This window comes from Hetaerina americana, unplaced genomic scaffold, assembly GCF_022747635.1.
Source record: "Hetaerina americana unplaced genomic scaffold, ioHetAmer1.1.p SCAF_6, whole genome shotgun sequence".
Lineage (NCBI taxonomy): Eukaryota > Metazoa > Arthropoda > Insecta > Odonata > Calopterygidae > Hetaerina > Hetaerina americana.
Genome location: NW_027287205.1, coordinates 13526222 through 13546443, shown reverse-complemented (window position 1 = coordinate 13546443; position 20222 = coordinate 13526222). Strand labels below are relative to the sequence as shown.

The window sequence follows — 20222 nt, the reverse complement described above, 5'->3', positions numbered from 1 at the left end:
GAAGAGGAGGAGAGGCCGTTTAGAGGCATTAGGAATCTGGATATAGAGAATAATAATTATGAGCTGGGGAGTAAAGAAAACAAATGGAGTTCTAAAGTAAATAAATGAGAAAAGGAACCTTATTAATACAAGGTATAAAAAGGAACATAAAATTTTCGGGTCGCATGTTTAGCACTGTCATCTCATGGTAAATATTATGGAGAAGTAGGTGACGGGAAAGAAATAAGAATGTAATTAATGCCTCAGTACTTGAACAGTTCACAGAAAGCGATTGAGGCCAAGAGTTTTATACTCACAACTCAAGAGAGGAACAGGAAAAAAGAGGGACATTTGGTTGCAGCGACAAGGCCTAGCGTTTTTAAGAAGAAAATTAAAGCCCTGATATCGCGGTGCAGCAAAAATTAAATCCAGCGATTGCACGGGGATATCGCATTATGTAAATAAAATTCCCTCGGCTGCCAGTGCTTATCACAAAACAGAAATCATAAGGAGCTGTAAAAAAAAGGGGCTGATCACAGCGTCAACGCTAAAAAGTAAACACGACCCCTTTCGCGCCAAAACAGTGGCGAAAGGATTAAAATGAAAACACCGCCCTTCGCCCTTTCTCGTACGCAGGCGATGAGACTTCAATTTATGGAATGAGGGCATGTGTGGATTAATGGTGGGTGCCTGCGAGGGCCATCGTAATCCCGTGGGCGGAGGTTCCCACGCGTGCGTTCATTTTGCCTTACGGCATTAATAACTACGGCAAACTGCAACGGGGAAGTGTGTTCGGAGGAGTCCGCTTCCTCCCTCCACCGCCCCCAACCGTGAGAAGCGCCAGGGGAGAGTCTTTTGTTTCTCTGGTGGGGAGGGGGGTGACCGTTACGCCGTGATTTCGTCACGCACTCGTCCCTCCCTCCCCCGCCTCACGTCAAATCCGTCGCGCGCTATGTGTGTCACGGGGTCTTCGAGCGTGCTCGCATCCCGCTACTGTCTCCTCTCTCAATCTCTCCTTCTCGTTTATATAAAATGAAACCAGATAAAACATTCATGTTGGAATAAAAACACTTGGTCGGTACTCTTGCACGGTTTTATTTATGCATTATGTCGCATTCCACCATGCTGTGACATTGTGTACCTATACAGCAGGTACTATTTATGTGTATGCACTGATACATATTATGCTATCATAATAAAATGTACGAGTAGTTATAAATTTCAACAAACGACATGAGTTATGAGCACGTATTGCTATTGGCGATTCAAATCTATTCCTTATGGCTTATACATATGGAACGGAATGTTTGGAAAAAATAATTGTTGGCGTATTGCAATACGGCCCTTGATTGCATTATAAATTGAATCGATAATACTTCCGAAATATCATAAAAGCTGTATAGATAATTTCCATTCTCTTGCCCTTTCCCAGCACGCTCAGACCCTACGATCGGTAATCTCGTCGGGCGTTGAAATCTTCCCGCCACAGGGGTACTCCCCATGGCCGAGAGGGGTGGTAGCGTGCTAACACAACTGAAAGCCACCTCCGGCCCTGCTGAAGATCGTGAAGCAACCAATATATCGAGAGTAGATGATTTGTGTCGATATGACTGGAAGGACGGTATCTTCACATGATTCGACAATAGAGAAAATACACGTATAATCGACTTACGGTATGAGCGATATTATCGATATGAACTATGTACACGATTCGAGCGATAACGAACTGGATGTATACATATATATATATATATATATATATATATATATATATATATTATATATATATATAAAAGATAGAGGGCAGTACGTAAACTTTAAAGCATGCCTAATGCAATTAATAGGCTATCTTTCTAGTATAAGGCCAAATCGGCAATATTCGAGATGGGCAGTAGTGATCAATACACCCGATAGTTAACGCCAGGCCGGTATTTCTCCAAAATCAACGGGCAGAGTGGCCAAATGATCGTAGATAACATAGTTCATCCTTTGAGAGGACGATGTCAGACCACCGGTCATTGATGAAAGTTTTTGATTCGATCTTGACACCGAGAAGGCGATAAGAGAATATTTTGGTCCATTTGGTTTAAAATGGGGTGTTTCCCCCTATTGTTACAACGATCTTTAGGAGGGAAAAGGTATTCCTCATGTGTCGCTTTAAAAGAGTCTTTCAAACCAATCGTGGTATTCACGTCTACTGCAGAGACAATATGTTGGAGCTGAAATAAAACATCATTCGCTCACAATCGTATTATTCAAATACTTTCCGTGTAATTTTCGTGGCTAAAGAGGTTCGAGTGAAGTGTTCTTTCTTTCTCTTCGCCAATTGAAAGGTGTGCTGAAACCCCCAATTATTGCGAATTACCTTGTTCTGTACGTATTACATTAGGCGGTTACTTTTTTTTGCACCGAATACCTAAGACTCGTTGTCAATTTTCAAATGGTCAATTGTTTAGAATGTTTGTCATGAATCTACTCATAATTTTTTAAATTATTACCGTAAATTTTAAGACGGATATCAAGAGTGATGACCAAGAATTTCACGCGAACCTCTGCTTATAGTATCTCCCCTACCGATCCCTAAGTTTGTGTGTGATTGAAATTCGTTTTCCCGAAGTGAACAACGATGTATTTAAGTGCAAAAGTTCAGCTGGAGACCCCAATCACTGCAAGAAACAATCATAGAAGTAAAATAGCCTGAAAAAGCCTCAAAGCCGGTTTTACGTAGTGTTTTCCCGACGGGTGTCCATATTTTTCACTAGACATTCGTGCAATACAATAGACATTCGTGAAAAATAAGGAGCTGTTGTAGGTTATTTTACATTGTGAACTTGACGAAAGTGAATATATTTAATGATGAATAAGAGGCGACCGATCACTTTTGCATGTGGAACTCCAAAGGTTGCATTAGGAAAATCGAGACTGATTTGTTTCGCCGTCACACTTGTTTGCATTCAGCCAAGATATTCTGGACCCAATTCACTCTTTTGTTACTTGAACACGTACTCTTTTTGTCGTCAGTTGCACGTAACTGCTTTTTAGCAATTATTTTATCGTGTGCTACCGCCGGAGTTTTTCTTAGAAATCTGAGAGTGTCGAATGTTTGTTTTTGCTTCTTCTGTTGTCAGTAATGCAGTGTGTGCCTTCTCGCAGATTTTCCAAGTGGAGAAATCATTCTCACAATATGGCACGACAGAACCTTGAGATCCACCAATGGGTCGGGTTCCAAGGACACGGAGCATTATTTGCATTACTTGTTTCGGTGTCCAGGACGCAATAATTGATTTCAAGGAAAACCCTAAATGGATAACTAAAGTTGAGAAAACTGTATTTTGTTTACGAGATGTTGCAACCTAAGTCATCTGTGTTATTAGCATTCCTTGTTTTTTCAAACCCTTTATGAAGTGATGTCAAAGTTGGTCATAAAAATCAATCAAGTCAGTAATTTCCATTGCCGTCTGATCTGCTTTGGTACCTTCACTCTGAAAATTATACTGGTTAATTTATCCTCCTCAAAGTGTGAGATTTCTCACATGAAGCACTGTTCTTCCGCAGCAGGGTATATTCTGCGTCATCCTCCTTCCACATCGGAGAGTTGAAGCGGTAACACATTTATGCTAAGGTTTTCCCCGACGAGTCCTTCATAGGCGCCTTCTCGTATTCCGCGAATAATAGTAGTCATCCACCAGCAGGTTTTTCAGAGGCGGGTGAGGTCGCCGCATCATTGAGCCTCGTTGGGACATGAAACGATGAATATTCGGCAAAAGGCGTTGGCGGGGATGTATTTTCGTTCCTGAGCCGTCAAATGGCTCCCCGGATTAATATGGTGTGGGGAAATACTCGTACCTCCAACGAATAGATGCCTGTACGTTAACGTATGGAAAAAAATGGAAAAATCGATGTCTCTGTATATGTCTTGACAGAGTGTACGCGAACAATGGTGGGGTGGATAAAGGGATCGATAGGCTTGCGAATTCTGGCAAAAAGTTTGTTAATGGCATGTAGAAAGTATAAAGAAAGGAATGTTCGTCATAAAAATTTAGAGTATAAGTGTTGAATTGTACCCCCCCCCCACATAAGTGCTTTTGAAGGAAAACGTGAGTATGCCAGGATAAGCATACATGATAGGGGTGTTTAAGTGGTAAAAGTGGAAGGAAGAGAGAGAGAGTTGAGAGGGTGAGGAACGGGCAGTGGGCTGTGAACTACTTTGGATACGATTCTCTAGTTAATAGACAAATAATATGAAAAAAGTGTGCTATGCTGTTTGATGAATCGTTGAGAGAACGAATGAGAGTCGAATAACCTAAGAGCACATTTACGAGTAGATGGTCTGAGAGAGAAGTGCGTAGACGGAGATAAATAAATAAAAATAAAAGAACGTTTCAGACACATGGATGTGACAAAGGTGAAAAGTACGCGCATACGTATAAGGACGCCGCAGTGTGGAAGAATCGAGTGAAAGGAAATAACTCTGACGAATAATTTTAAAACGGCATACCTTATATTTGATATTTCAGCAACCTGCAAGCCACCGCAAGGGTGTGTGGCAGGGGGTGGATCAACACCGGACTAATTTTGTCCTGAAAATGATCCTACTGCAGTCCGACAATGTTATTCTGATCCCTTATCGTTCTCGGAAAAAAATGACTTCTTAAATCTATCTGTTCACACTTTGTCTCTCTAGTTTTATTGAAATGATCATACTGCGCCTCTTTGAAAGAGAATTTTGTGAAGTGAAGCGTACGCAAATGAAAGTCGGCCATTCGGACGGGAAAATCGGGAAAAGGTCGGTAATTACAAAAGTTGTTCAAAGATTCGGGAATTAATTCGGGAGAGGGGCGGAATAGTTGAAAAAATCGGGAATAGGATGTGCGATTCGGGAATCCACGAAAATTACTACGTTACTTTCAGTTGCGTGATCTGATCCTGTGTGGCCAAGGAGTGTACAGGTCCTGGTCTCACCGATTCTATAATAGCAATACCGGATATCCATTGAGTACACTTGAAATCCCGAGTGATATTTCCAACACTGGGGAGAAGTGATCAGTTCAAGGGCGGTCTCGGGAACACTGGGAGAACGTCGGATAGGGTTTCATAGAATAAGTGCCCCCATTATAAAAGTGAAGTGGGGCCAGGAGTTACGTGTGCCCCCGGAGGGAGATCTTCCAAGTGCAGAGGGAAGGGTTAAAATGGCCGCTAGTCACCATAGGGGTGACCAGCGGCCACCTCCCCCCCCGTGGATAGTTCGTGTCTCTCTTAGTTCTCAGCGGAAATGTCCTCACCCACACCCTCCCTCTCGAAGAAAGCAAGTGAAAGTTTCGGCGTCACTGCTCCCTGACGCGCGAATTTTGGCGGACGCTTACCAACAACGCTCAAGGTTGCAGGCGCCCTTCGCGGGGAGGGCTGTGGAGAAAGGGAGTTGGCTCAAAATATTTCCTCTATTGCGTGAGGGCGTGTTTCAGGGTCAATCCCTTCCGTACCCCCCTGCCACCCCCCGCATCCCGAGGATTTCAATGAGCCGTGTGCTATGACGAGATGTCCACATCATTTCTATATTCTTTCATACCTAATGGTCCCATTAGGATTTTTAAGGTACCGATATGCCAAGGATTAATAATTATCGTCGATATAACAATGCGGACGATGTCTTTGATAAAAAATAACGGCGACAAATACCAGTTATGCTGCATACATACCATGTCAAGAACCAGAACAGAAGTCTGAACTCTGTTCAAATCCAGAACCGAATATATACTATATTAAATGTATATTTTAGTACACTTAACATGTTTTACGATACATAGAAAAAATCTGCAAATATCTGCACCGTGTCTAGATATCATATTTAAGGCCTGGTGGGAAAAAAGTTCTCACTGACTGGAATGCGGCTAGTGTAACATCTATATTTAAAATGGGGACGAGGAGGAACCGAAAAGTTTACAGACCTATTTCCCTCACATCCATATAATGCAAAATCATGTAACCTATGGTTCGATCATGAAATACCTCGACAGTCTGGAGTTATTGATGAAAAATCAGCACGGTTTGCGAAAGGGTAAATCCTGCAAGATCCAACTTGCGCTTTTTGTTCATTATATTCTTATTTCGGGAGAGAACATTGCTCCATTGGATGCGGTTATCTTGGTTTAAAAAAACTTTCGACAAAGTTCCTCATAGTTATGAATTTAAAAAAAAGCAATATCCCTCCCGAAAGAAAATCTGTTGCATACATTGGAAGGATGTTTCTTAAGTAATGATGTTGAAAATGTGTTATTAGTTCCATCTTACTACTGTTGGAGAGATCGTGTCAATAAAACTTGAGAGATAAAGTACCGGAGAGATAGATTGAAGATTTCATTTTTTCCACGAACGATAAGGGATCCGAATAAAATAACGTTTGTCCGACCCCGTTAGGAGGGAAAGGTGTTTTTGGTCAAGGGTAGTCTGGTGTGTAATCACTCCCTGCCACACATATTAGCGATGGCTCGTAGGTACTACATTAAACTAAAAAAAAACTAAAAACTGCATATTTTCGCCGGTCGCCGAAGAAAAGTATAATCTCCAGTAAGTTTTTAATGCCGACTACGTAATTGGACATTTCCATGATGAAGAGCTGCGCCCGGGACTGTGTGTCTGCACTTCCTCCTGGTGAAGTGCCTCCTTTGCCATATGTATTGTCCGCCAGCGCCGTGCACCCCCGTCGCCTTTAGATGAATAGGGTCTCCGTCCCCTTCCTCCGCGGTGTGTAACACCTGAGTGTTTTTCCTGCAGCGTCTGCGCGCGCGCTCAGATTCCGGCACAGAGAAGCGAAAGTTCCGGGCGGCTCGCCGTCCCTTCTCCGATTGTTGCGTTGCCATGGGAACGGGAAAATGCGGGCGGCTCGACCCCAAGATCAAGGTTAATCGTCGACTTTTTCCGCGAAAAGAGTTCCCTCTCCGACCGGGCATGGGAGAGAGGGGCTACGGGAGAATTGGGGGGGGGGGAGGCGTCCGTCGAGGAGGAGGGGGTAATGAAACGCTGCGCTAAATTGCAAACTACGTACATTCAGCATATAGAATAAAAAGCTATTCCTCAGGTTAAGTAAGGAGGTTTTTTGACTTCTTTGAACACAATTTGGCGCAATGCAATTAACCAATACTAATTACGTGTATCGAGAGCAAGCTAATATGTTTTAATGACGGAATATGGTCGTGTATTTCATCAATCTTAGGGTGATTTGAGTACGTGTTGCCATTTTTATTTAAATCATTTTCCTCTTGACCATGTGCGTAAATGCAACGAAAAGTTGCCAGGAAAATTGTGTTTGTCTTTTCTGTTGGTTCTTGATCGGATGCAGCATTGCATCGATAATAACTGGTCAGCATATTGAGTTATTTCATCGGAAACCTTCGGGATGCAGCTGATTCGTAATTTTATTTCAAATATCCATCTCTGATGCCTAAATGAATGAAAAATATGTCGAAAAAAGTCTCCGAAAGAGCTTCTAATATTCAACCTGTTTTGCACTGATAAAAAATAAATTAATATAATTTTTCTGGAGGAATAACGAGCGTTAGAGGGTGAACTGAAAATAAAACTTTAGAAACGCAGCGATTGCACGGAGTGTATCCTGCCTTTTGAATTGATCACATTCAGCAGTAAATCCATGTCGACGAGCTTTGATTCACAAATGCAAGAGATTCAAAGACTCAACTAGTATTCATCCACTTGGTGTAGCCCATGTATTTTCAAAAACTGTATTGGTGACACTGGCGTTGAGTTTAGAAGATGTGGAAGTCACTTTGACTTAAGTGCGTATGCATTGAAATAGTGGCGAACTGCGAACAAGGCAAATCGGACGGTTTTCCCAGAGACAGCGCGAGATGGAAAGGGAGGCGCGGTTGGCGCTCCACGTATGCACTCTTTCACAAGGACGCAAGCCCTCAAAACCCTCGATTTCCCCATCTATCCCTCATGCGGCCTTTTGACCCCAAGAGAGGGGCAGGGGTGGTGTGTGTGTACCCGCCCAAAGGGGAAGCCACTGACTTCGTAGGCTCTAGGAGTACTGGGAGCGCGCTCGTGATGAAGCGAGACATCGAATGGCGGATAATCGATCGAATGCCGGGGATAGCGTATATATTCTGCCGTTGGATCACGGAAGGGGACTCCTGCAGGAAGGGTGAGGAGATTATTGAACCATTTCTGTAGATCATTCTCTTCGAATCCGCACAAGCGAAAGGGTTTGTGTAAAGGGGTTCTTCTTAAATGGCGTAATACTTTGTGGGAGAGGGAGTGTCCCATTTCATTACGTTTTCTTACGGCGTTGGGGTAGTGGACTCTGGAGGATTCTTTCATCAGGTCTTTTATTACTTTTATCGATCCACTCATTAAGATTCGACTAAAAAAATAAAATAATAGGTACACGCTGTCGAAAATAGGTGTTTGCAAGATTAAATTCCTACAAAACACTATCCAAGTCTGGCGTTCTGACGCCCCCCGCCGTGCATCCTTGAGCCAGGTTGGGTGTAGATGAATGTATATCAATTCAATTGTATTGGTGAATTGTCCGTCCGGAATGCGTAGAATACTAACCGGTAATAAGTGTCTGAATTGCATGTGTGCCTGCCCTCTTTCAACGCATATTCTTGTCCTCTTGGTGCATGCATAGTAATAGCTGATAACCATGTAATACTCGTAATATATGTAGGCATGTTGCATGGTTGGTGTTCGATCGCCCCCTTTCCATGCGGTTTTTGGTGGATCGCGGGGTGCCAGGTGCAAGAGGAAATATCGTGAATGTATGTAGAATGGCTGGTGACCTACCACCCCCTGCCACACGTCCTTGCGACGGCTTGCGGGATATTTTGTAGATGTAGATGTTAAGAAGAAACAATTTTAATGGTCCTTTATCATAAAAAAGACGAGGTGAAAATATCGCTAATGAGACTGTCCAATTCAGAATTATTTTAGCATTTATCCATCTATGAAAAGAATTTCGGAATATTTATTTCATTTCAATGAGTGTATAATCATATCTTTAAAAGGGTAAAAAACAAGCTATCTTCGAAGAGAGTGTACACTTTCAACACAAACACGTAATCGCAGCGAAACAAGCTGTTGTCAAACCAGAATGCGCTTTTTTCCCTTTTCTTTGCCAGAAAAAGGTGTCTGTCACGCATTTATACTGCGCCGATAATTACGGAAGATGGGGGATTTACGTCTTTCGGATCTTAATGCAAAAAGGGCGACGAATAGGTGAAAGGAGTCAAAATTAGCCCAAAGTAATTTAAGGGCGGCCCACAGGCGGGTGGAGAATGAGTAAAGAAGAAGACGAAGAGGACATTGCAATCGGGGGAATCCACGCTTTGGGAGACCTATGAGGGAGCGGGGGAAACTAGGAGGTATTGAATGAGGTTATGGCGTGGGCTTAAATGTGTTTGGGTTTCTCAGAAGTATTTCTGTTTTATATCAGAAAACATTTTCCCATCAACGTAATGGCATATTCATGAAAGGAGAGTGCATTCTAAGATACCTAAGGCTTAGGTAAATGTTTGGGGAAATTGGCCGAAGACTTTAAGGTGTTCTGGAATTTTATCCTCGGGCTTCTGTTGACACTCTGAGGGCCCGTGTTCCTATATCTCAGCGTCGAATCCGGGAAAGGGGGAAGAAAGCAAAATGAAAGGGAAAATCGTGCGGGTGCGTGTGTGTTTGTGTGGGTGGCAGTTTTCTTTCCAAAAACAATTTTCCCCGATCCCGTGGGGAGATAGGACACCCACCCCCCTACAAATGGGGGAAGGGGTGGGAAAGGGGCTGTTGGGGGGGGGAAGGTAGTCTCGATGACTTCGTTGAATATGCCTACCAGGCACGCAATCTCGGATCTCCATTGTTTCGTGGGGAAGATGGGAGGAATGGTATAGGTCGCGGTTTCGCGGTGGCAACAAGTGCTGCCAACTATTCGAATTTCTACGAGATTATGCCTCTACTCTCTCCTGGGAGCTCTCCATTCCAATTTAATTACATTCAATGAGTCGGCATTATTCCAGGGAAATTACGGAGGCAGTGGCAGAAATGTTTCCCCTGTATTGTGATTGGGTATGGAGAGGAGTCACGTGGTTCATCAAGGCGAAAGGATAGAATTTCCTTCAAAGTTTAAAGTCGTGGTTATGGAGACGAATTGAGGTAATGAATCAGAATGGTGATAGGGAAAGGAATAAAGAGGTATCAAGAAGAGCCAGAGAAGAAAGATATCTGCTGGAAATAACGTGTAAAGTGTTAATAAGGAAGGAAAACATGGATTTGAAACTTGTTGGGAAGGGACCATTAACAAAGACAAATCATTCGAGGAAAGGTGGGCGACAAAAATAAGGATTAGCATGTTGTCGAACGAACATGTTGATAAGGAGTGGTTATGGACTGATGAATACGGATGCTCAGGACAAGGAAGTTGGAGAGTCATTCGATTCATCCAGAGCTTAATATCTTTCAAGCCGCCACCAAAGCGTGTGGCAGGGAAAGTCAGGCCACCAGCCATTATTCTTTTTGGTGATGAATGGCATTCCGTGAAGTGTTAATTTCAAAACGTTCGAATTATCATACGTAATGCTTTCTACTTTTTTGGTCACAAATTATGATTTATGATAGCCTACCAGGTTACGGTAGGATTTGAACGGGCTCTTCAGTTACTGCATACTGCTCTATTTCTACGCCCTGACTAACACCACAGAAAATATCTTTAAATCCATTACAACCTATTACAAGAACTCTCTCGTTAGCTCTGCAAACTTTCTACCTCCAATGATTCCAACCAAAACCTCTCTGGTTTGCCTACCTTTTGTGAAATTCTCCCTCTATTACCGTTTTAAACATCACAATGACTCTCCGTATCCCGAAAAAGTGATTACCCTGTTCTAAATTGATTTCCATTAACGTATCGCCGCTAATTAATGCAATGGGGAGCTAATAAGCTATACATTCCCTCTCTGCCAGTCATAAATTATAATAATTTGACTTTATCTAATAGTTTAAATCCTGTGTGTAATCTTCGCGCTCTAGTTATCTCTTAGCCCAGGTTATCCAATAGCGACACTTTCCGTTTGTTCATCACAATTCCCCATGAATTCGGGAGGTTTTTCCTCTGTACTTATCCTACTTTTAATTCAGACATTGAGTCCTTCTGTGAAGGATTTCAAAAACATTCGATGAATACTCAAGATGAGGTGTAACCAACGAGAAATAACGCTCTCCTTCACTTTCTCATTCGAATGCTTCCTCATTACAAGCCGTCTTAAGTTATAGTCACACAGTAAGGGGATCAACAGGCGAGGCAATTTCCAACACAGCGGATCGGTGCTCGATTGGCAAGGGATTTCGGGCGGCGAGGCGAGGAGGGAGGAGAGCGAGAGAAACCCAAGACCTCCAGCATTGCCCATTTTTCAACTGAAGGCATCTAGGGGTCAAACACTCTAACGCCCTATTTGATGGGCGGAGTAATTTCCTCATGGCACCAGAGGAGAGCGGGGTTACTGCTACGATCCCGCGATCAAAACAAGAACTAGGTTAAGTATTCTAAAAACTCCGACTGAAGGGCCTGATTGTAAAAACGATGATAAGTACAAAACGCGTGCTCCAGAATTGACATTCAGGAGCCTGGCGTCCTCTAATCTTCCTGTCCCCCAGGCCCCCGGGCCTGTAGTGAGAGGGTAACATATATGTAGATATTACTTAAATAAGTTGCATTTGAAGGGATTTGAAAATTCGAAATTTGAGAATATTCCTGTATAGTTGAAAGCCTTGGTTTCCCAGAAAGTGTTTCTTTGAGTACAGAAATTAATAGCTTCGGTCCTCGATACCTATGCACCAAATATCCCAACTTACGCCAATAGAATCCTGTAATTATCTTCGCCTCCCCATCCATGGCAATGAAAGTTTCAGCTTGTTGCCACGGAATGCCCGATTAAGATGAAGCTAGCGACTCGACTTGTATTACGTATTTGTGGATGGGTTGAACTTTCGTGCGCATGCGTGCCAGCAGTTTCCTCTCATCACTTCGCGTATTCCTCCAGCTACTCAACCACTGACCACTCTCTCTGTCTCTTTCAGGACTCCTAGTGGCTTTGCTGCCTTGGCTGCCGGCCTGCCCCGCCCGCATAGCCGCCGCCGATCTGCCCCCGGCCCCTCACACGGGCGGCAACGCCACCGCCGACGGCGGGCCGCTAGAGGTGCTTTCCATGCCGGCTCCCAGGGCCAGCAGCAACGCCGTGCTAGCCGGTGGGGACAAAGCAGGGGCCAGGTGAGATCACCACCCATCTAATCTAGTTTCTAGAGTGCACAAATTACATGAGGCATCACCCGCAGTAGAGTAAACCGATAAGTTTGTGCCTGCAGAGCAATGACTATTCACGGCGTCGATGCGTGAAGGTTGTATTTCCAAACCCTATTAAAATTATACGTGTATGAAAAGTTAGTAACTTACGGAATGTATCTAATGTAATAGTTGAAAAATTTTACATGACAATACATTTACATTTAGCTATGCATGCAGCATGATAACAAAGTACAAAAATACTGTAATTACTTACACGTCTGTGAGACAACCACTTGCTATGGGTTGCTACTGAAAAATAAAGTGTATCATCATGACTAAAATTTAGGCTATCAAGCATAAAAATTGTTTTCTGAGCTCAATAGTGAAAAGTTATGATAACAGTTTTACGTCCGATGGAAAAATTTGCCTATGTGACGGCTCAAATAGCTTCATAATTATACTAATTGTTAATATGCGGAATGTGACCAGCGACTCACGTTCGCGCCAAAATTCTTTCCCATTGCTAGGAAAGCCTTGACTAGGAGCAAAGCAGGCGACATGTCCAGATGAACACACTTGTCCGACTTTCTATGCGAATACAGCGACAGAATAAAAATTGACTCTTCCAGTGGAGCAGTATTTGGAAAGCAATCCATAAAAAGATTTCCAGCAATAATTTCACAGCGTTGATTATTGTGATTTGTGAAGCCGTTAACCTTCGTACCATCACTGCATGGACGCCGCTCTTCCACAAACAGTCAAAAGAATTTTCAATGACTAGTTTGTCGTGGTACCACGTTGCATTCATAACTAGAATTAGGAGGTATGTGATACATCGAGTCGTGATCCAAGATTCGATGTCTTATTCATCCCCTGAGTTTTTAAAGCCAGTGGTTTCAGCAAAACGTTGTACTTGATGAAAAGGCGTTGAAACTAGTAGTACCTAAATAAAATACCGTGGACGAATAAAGTGTGTTCTTTATTTCATGCCTTGATTTTTTAATGAAGTCTTACTAAATATTTAATATCTAGACCATCTGAATGCGCGTTTGAAGTCGGTCGTACAGCTTGGGAGTGTTCTGTACATACTTTAAAAGGTTATTGAGGACCGAATATTTATATTATTGTCATATTTCGCCCTTTAGAATGCGAATGGCATATGCCTTGGATCTGTAGCTCACGTCAAAGTTAAATAAACACTTCATTGATTGAATTAAATTGGAAATAATTGATTCATTGTGGAGTTTTGCGTGGATATAAATGCGGCCAAAACAACGTCCCGGCACTTCGACCTGAAGACGCTCGTTGGAACACGGGCGAAACTGTTGTCTACAAAACAACCTACGCGGTGGCATCCCGAGAATGAAGAGTCTTTCATCTGGGCGCCGCGGAAATCTACGATCTAATATGGGCTGGAATTATTGGTTCCAAATGAATAAACATATTTCCTCTTTTCTAAATTTAATAATTTATTTTTCCAATAATTCTTATATACTGCAAAATTCTCCACCCAAAATTAGACCCGCAGCTAATCTGAGAGTGTCTCACAAAGGCGTGAATGAACGGGTTGACACTCATCTTGGGCAACAGGGAAGAGGTCATTCCTTCCTTCTTCCCTGCGCCCCACTAAGATGATCATTTTCCTGGAATGGAAAAACTATGGCCGGGTTCAGCTTCCTAAAGGTCCATGTTCAAATCGAACAAACTTCTGAGCTAGAATACTACTAACGCGGTAGGTAACTAGATTAGATACATAAGTAGTTGTCCGAAGAACTACATGAATTTGCCTTTCATATTATATATTTCCCAATCATGATTAGTCTTTTTTCGGCTTTCTATCTGAAGATACAGCTTTTCACCGCAAATAGTGCCAGCATAGACGTAATGTAGCGTTTCTTTTAGAGTTACACATTGAGTCTATTATTCAACGAATGTGAGGCTATTACGATAGGAAAGCAGAGAAAAGGGAGGTGATAGAAATGTGCTACTACAGAAGAGTGATGATAATATAATGGATAGAGAGATTAGCATATGAAATAGTGCTTCGAAGCATGGATGGAGAGAATCCTGTGGAGGCCAAATACAAGATGAAGAGTGAAGTTAATTGGACACATCCTGAGGGGCGATGTCTTACTGAAGACAAGAACTGGAGGAAATATATGGAGGAAGATCTGCGGTGGAAAGCCAAGGATGAACTATGAAAAGCAGATGACGCAAGTAAACAAAACTTTGAGCAAAAGAAAAAATAGCACGCAACGGAAGAGTTTGGAGAGCTGCTGTAAAACAATCCTCGTATTGGTGACCCATGATGATGCTTTACGTCTAATGTTATTACAGGTTTGTAAGGTTTTAAGTAGAGTTGTAACGTTTAAGCTTCCTAAAACTTTGTTTTTATTTTCTATAGGGAAAATATTAACGCAATCGAAGATACCGCACCATGAAAAGGACAAAAGGGATTGAAGTAGACTTTTATGTGAAATCTGTTGGTATATGATTCTCATTGCCGAAGGCGCACGATTTTCGAGTAATCCTCCGCGTAGGCTCGGCCGCTTTCTTACAGTCACCCTGCTGGAGTCTAATGTTAAAAGCGACCTTCTGACCTGAAAATACAGTAGGGAGATGGCTGGAGATACTCCAGTCAAAAGCAGACAAATTGAAGGGGAAGGTCACCCAAAATCCGACTAGCCTTAGCAGTCAAACCACCAAGGAAACGTTCATACTAATCCACTTCTTATTGTCAGGTCAATTTTACCTGTCAACGATCCGCCAGACACCGCACCTAATTGCACCGAGAACTGCAGACATACCGTCCCGGCGGAACACCCAGGAAATGCCAGCCTAGACGCGGCCGCGGGGAAGGAGACGGCCGTGGCAGCGCGGGAAGGCGAGAGGCGTCCCGAGGAGGCACCCATGCCCGCCGGTGGCGAAATCTCCTCCAATCACGCCCCCGAGGGCGGCGACGCCCTGCCGGCGGTCGTCCCCCAGGCGGCGGTGAACGCTTCGGCTGACCCTTCCCCTCCCGCTGTAGTGGCACCGCCAGTGTCCAGCGCCCCACGCCCCCCCGACGTCGGCGACGCCGCGCCCTACCCGCCGTCCACGACCACTGGCCGCACATTCGCCATGGCCATCGAGGGCAATCACGTGTTCCCCAGCACCTCTGAGGGGCTCGGGCCGCCCCGGGTTACGGCTGATAGGGGGGTGGCGGCGGCAGATCCGGACATGGACCTGGTAGACAGTAAGGAGACTTCGACGGCCGCGGGTAAGGAGACCTTAACGCCCGGGTCAACGAGGACGACGTCGGCTCTGGTGACTTCAACACCTGAGACTTCGACGGCGGGCAAGGGTGGGAAAGCGTCGAAGGAGACGAAGTACAAGAGCAAGGCGGGGGACAAGGGACGTGAGGAGAACGAGGGGGTCTTCCGGGAGGAACCAGAGGACGCGGAGGAGGAGGACGCGGAGGGCGAGGACCCTTGGGATAGCGGCTCCCACGAGGAGCGCAGCACGACACCGGGTGACTCGGCGCCGGACGAGGACGGAACGAGCCTCTACTACAGGCATCTCATAAGAATGGAGTCGCAGGACTTCGAGGAGCCCGGGACCACACGGTCGTACGTCGTGGTGGAGAAGAGCACCAAGTTGGACTACTCGTCTTCGAGTGTGGTGTCCGAGGTGTACGACTCCGAGTCACCCGCGGAGGAGGACTCCACCGAGGAACCCTCGGCCACGGACGAGGAGTCCTCTGGAAGCGGGAAGCACACGGGGAGCTCCGCGCCCTCACCCCTGGATGCCATCGAGAGCCATTCAGGGGAGGAGCAAGAAACGTCGGACTCTCCCGAGTACGGGGAGGAGGAGCGGATGGAGGAGGGCGTTTATGCCGATACCGGCCACACAATTACGACGGCCGCTCCGACAGTGGGGAGCAAGGACCAAGACCCTGCGTCGTCTGCGCGTGGAGGGGAGGCCAGAGCAACGCTGCAGACCTCGAGGGTCCCTGAAGGGACGACGCCCCTCATCCCCACATCCACGGAGAGAGACGCCGATACCACAGCCCGAACGAAAATGGAGGAGGCCACGAGGTGAGAATGCCGAGTTGTTTTCAAAATAAACTATGATTTATTGTAAATTAACTAACTTAAAACTGTTATGCCTAAAGTTCTTTCAAACTCTGGCACCGAAGTTATGGTGTAATCTTAAAACCTGTTAAACCACAATTTATCCTAAAACTTTGAGGGGAATCCTGTAATTTTTAATGCTAGTTCCTTGAGAATTTCGATGGGTAATGAATATTTTGAAAGAACTGTCAAATTTTGATGGTCATTAGGATTGCAGGCTTTAAGAGATAGCCTGTATGAAAGCTAACACAGTCAGTAGGACTTTTTCATTGCTAAGTGATCAACAGCCATATGTGCATAACTTAATGCCTTTTGGGTTAGAGATACTTGAATTCAGATAAAGTTTGATTTGGAAATATGGAAGGTGAGTGATGAAATTTCGCTAATTTCTTCTATACGACTCTTTCCTTGCATCCTGATTTCTCCTCTGTGGCTTTCATTTTTGTTTCATCCATGCTTCTCTCATCCTGAGATTCTTGATACCACTGCTCTTGGAAGATTTTTTGACCGCCTACACTGTGGACTATCTTAACTTAGTGCATGCTTTAGAATCTTTTACAGCTCTCTCATAGAAGTCTAGTGATTTCAATCTATTCCATTTTCTCAATATGGCCCTGCTGGCAAAGTACTCTTCTTTTATAATTGCCTATTGCAACCCATCCACAATCTTTAATACCCACTCATAACTTGCCCTCTCTCTTAATCATAGTATGTGCTAGAACACTCCCTAAGTGCACACCTTTCACATTTCATTTACAGTTATACTTATCCTGGCTTATGTTATTTTTGGTTCAATCCAAAAAATTGATGGTGTGGGAAGAATTGCACATTTTTATGCTATCCAAGAGAAATATTCACTTTTTTATATTCCGTGCTAAACTAAAATGGACACAAATCTTAGTCTTTCCAAATTAAATATGCAGCAGGAACTAGGTTTTGTTGACTTTTATCATTACCAGGTGACTCTCTTTAAGAAGCTATTATGGTTCACATATTCATAGTGCCTTAGGAAGATGGAAGCAGGAACACCCTTTGGCTTGGGAGAGTTTAGGCCGGAGGGTACCACAGGGATAAGTCTCTGTTGTCACTGGTGTCAGGGTGTTTCACAATGCTGAGGAGGAGAAAGACTGGCTCCCTTGCTTTCATAGTGCAAACTCATTGGGTAGAAATCACCCCATATTCATTTTCAAGTACATACAATTTTGGCTGAAATGTATGCTATATTATTATTATGGAAACATTTTTCATGTTCCTTTAACCTTTCCTTGAACTTTTTGCCTGTCCATTCAATGTATACTGTTAGGTGGCTATCATACTCTTATGAGAGGATTCAAGCATGGGATGAACATCTTCCCTTATATTTAAATATAAAGTACATACAGTATGTATACATACATATATATATATATATATATATATATATATATAGAGCATCCGCCCGGCAAGTGGAAAGATCCGGTGTTCGAGTCCCGGTTGAGGAAATATTTTTACTCTTGTGATCCGTTCGATTCCGCCTTCCCCACCTCTATTGTGTTCGTCCTTTACATGTGTTCCTATCCCTTTTCCTTATATCTGTTTCTGTATATATGAGTATTTATTCGCCGTTTGGCGGGATTTCGTGTTTGAATGTGTATTCGGCCAATGTGGCTCATCTCTTTCTTCTGGCTATGCGTGCCACGAAACGCACTGTTCCTTTCCTGTATGATGTTGTATGAATTCTAACCCACTGTCCTTTCCTTTCCTTGTGTATTGTCTATTTCTCCTTTGGTGGGTGAAACTGCCCCCTGACGCCATCTCTTGGCTGAAAGAATCGGGGCGCTTGGCGACATATTAGACCCACGGATCTCAGGGTAAATTGACTATCCTCGATAGCTCAAGTGGTTAAGAGCATCCGCCCGGCAAGTGGAAAGATCCGGTGTTCGAGTCCCGGTTGAGGAAATATTTTTACTCTTGTGATCCGTTCGATTCCGCCTTCCCCACCTCTATTGTGTTCGTCCTTTACATGTGTTCCTATCCCTTTTCCTTATATCTGTTTCTGTATATATGAGTATTTATTCGCCGTTTGGCGGGATTTCGTGTTTGAATGTGTATTCGGCCAATGTGGCTCATCTCTTTCTTCTGGCTATGCGTGCCACGAAACGCACTGTTCCTTTCCTGTATGATGTTGTATGAATTCTAACCCACTGTCCTTTCCTTTCCTTGTGTATTGTCTATTTCTCCTTTGGTGGGTGAAACTGCCCCCTGACGCCATCTCTTGGCTGAAAGAATCGGGGCGCTTGGCGACATATTAGACCCACGGATCTCAGGGTAAATTGACTATCCTCGATAGCTCAAGTGGTTAAGAGCATCCGCCCGGCAAGTGGAAAGATCCGGTGTTCGAGTCCCGGTTGAGGAAATATTTTTACTCTTGTGATCCGTTCGATTCCGCCTTCCCCACCTCTATTGTGTTCGTCCTTTATATGTGTTCCTATCCCTTTTCCTTATATCTGTTTCTGTATATATGAGTATTTATTCGCCGTTTGGCGGGATTTCGTGTTTGAATGTATATATATATATATATATATATATATATATATATATATATATATATATATATATATATATATATATATATATATATATATATATGTATACATATATACTTTATATTTAAATATAAGGGAAGATGTTCATCCCACTTATATATATATATATATATATATATATATATATATATATATATATATATATATATATATATTAATAAGTGAAGCCTGCTTTCATCAATAGTTTTGAACCTTAACCTAGATCAAGCAAACTATATTTCTCTGGATAGAATAACTCAAAAAGGCAACTTTTAGCTCTAATATGAAACAGTTCCACAATATGTTGACGGATGCATTTTATTTTCTCCACTTTTTATCAACAACCTTACTCCCAGAGCTGTATGCTATTATCTATTCTAAAACATATTAAAAACAAAGTTGTACAGTATCATCCACTGGACCACATTATTATATCAACCTTAAAATTTAATTGAGTTTTAAAAAAAGGAATAAAATAGATGCATCCATTTTTAAGCAGTTTTGGATTCAAAAGATTTGGATTTATATTACAGCATGTAGCTGCCAGAGTAATATGCCTGCATGATTAGAGCTTTTAAATTTGCTAATATAATAGGAGAACTTATGTCATTATGATAACTATGTAAATGAAACAAAGCCAAGGATTAAGTTATTTTTGTATTTATTTGTAATCCTCATCAGACTCAAAAATTTTAAAGTAGGTTGGTGTATTCAATGCTGTCTTCACTTTTTCATTAGTCTGAGAAACTGGGCGCATGAAGAGGGATCTGAATCAAATGATACCTCTGGTCAGACGGATGCCCCATCCCCCACAGTAGTGACAACTACCTCCTCTATGGAGCCCCACAAGGGGAGCAGCCATGGCAGTGGATATGCCACGGCCCGAGCCACACTGGCAACCACTTCCACCCACTCTCCCCGCACGAGCCGTCGGATGAATGTGTTGCACCCTTCAACCACCGAGAGCCCCGTGAAGAATGAAGTAACATACAATGAGAGCATCACGGGCCCAACCTACGGTGAGTGCCTTCCCAGTGGAAGTGAATTTGACCAACAAGATCTTTGAGCATCATTGCAAAGGAAAGGCAATGTAGTATATTTCCAAATTTACCTTTTGGCATATTGATCCCAGGGAAGTAAACAACAAATTGAGATGCTTTCATATTTTACAAACTAAATGCTATTTTACAGAATCATTACCATGAACATAGAGATCATGAAATTCATCTGTCCATGCTAACCGGTGAAATGAATACTAATAGTGAGGGCCTCAAGACTAAATTT

General features: G+C 43.2%; 1 protein-coding gene across 2 annotated transcripts in view; it reads left to right on the top strand.

The window, feature by feature from the left end:
* The window catches only part of LOC139695035 (uncharacterized), a 194508-nt gene that overhangs the window by 153414 nt on the left and 20872 nt on the right, over positions 1-20222 (top strand). For both annotated transcript variants that reach the window (XM_071593626.1, XM_071593627.1), the window contains exons 3-5: positions 12058-12247; positions 15004-16338; positions 19677-19957. In XM_071593626.1, coding sequence (XP_071449727.1) covers positions 12058-12247; positions 15004-16338; positions 19677-19957 — 1806 coding nt within the window. The remainder of the gene's footprint in view (positions 1-12057; positions 12248-15003; positions 16339-19676; positions 19958-20222) is intronic.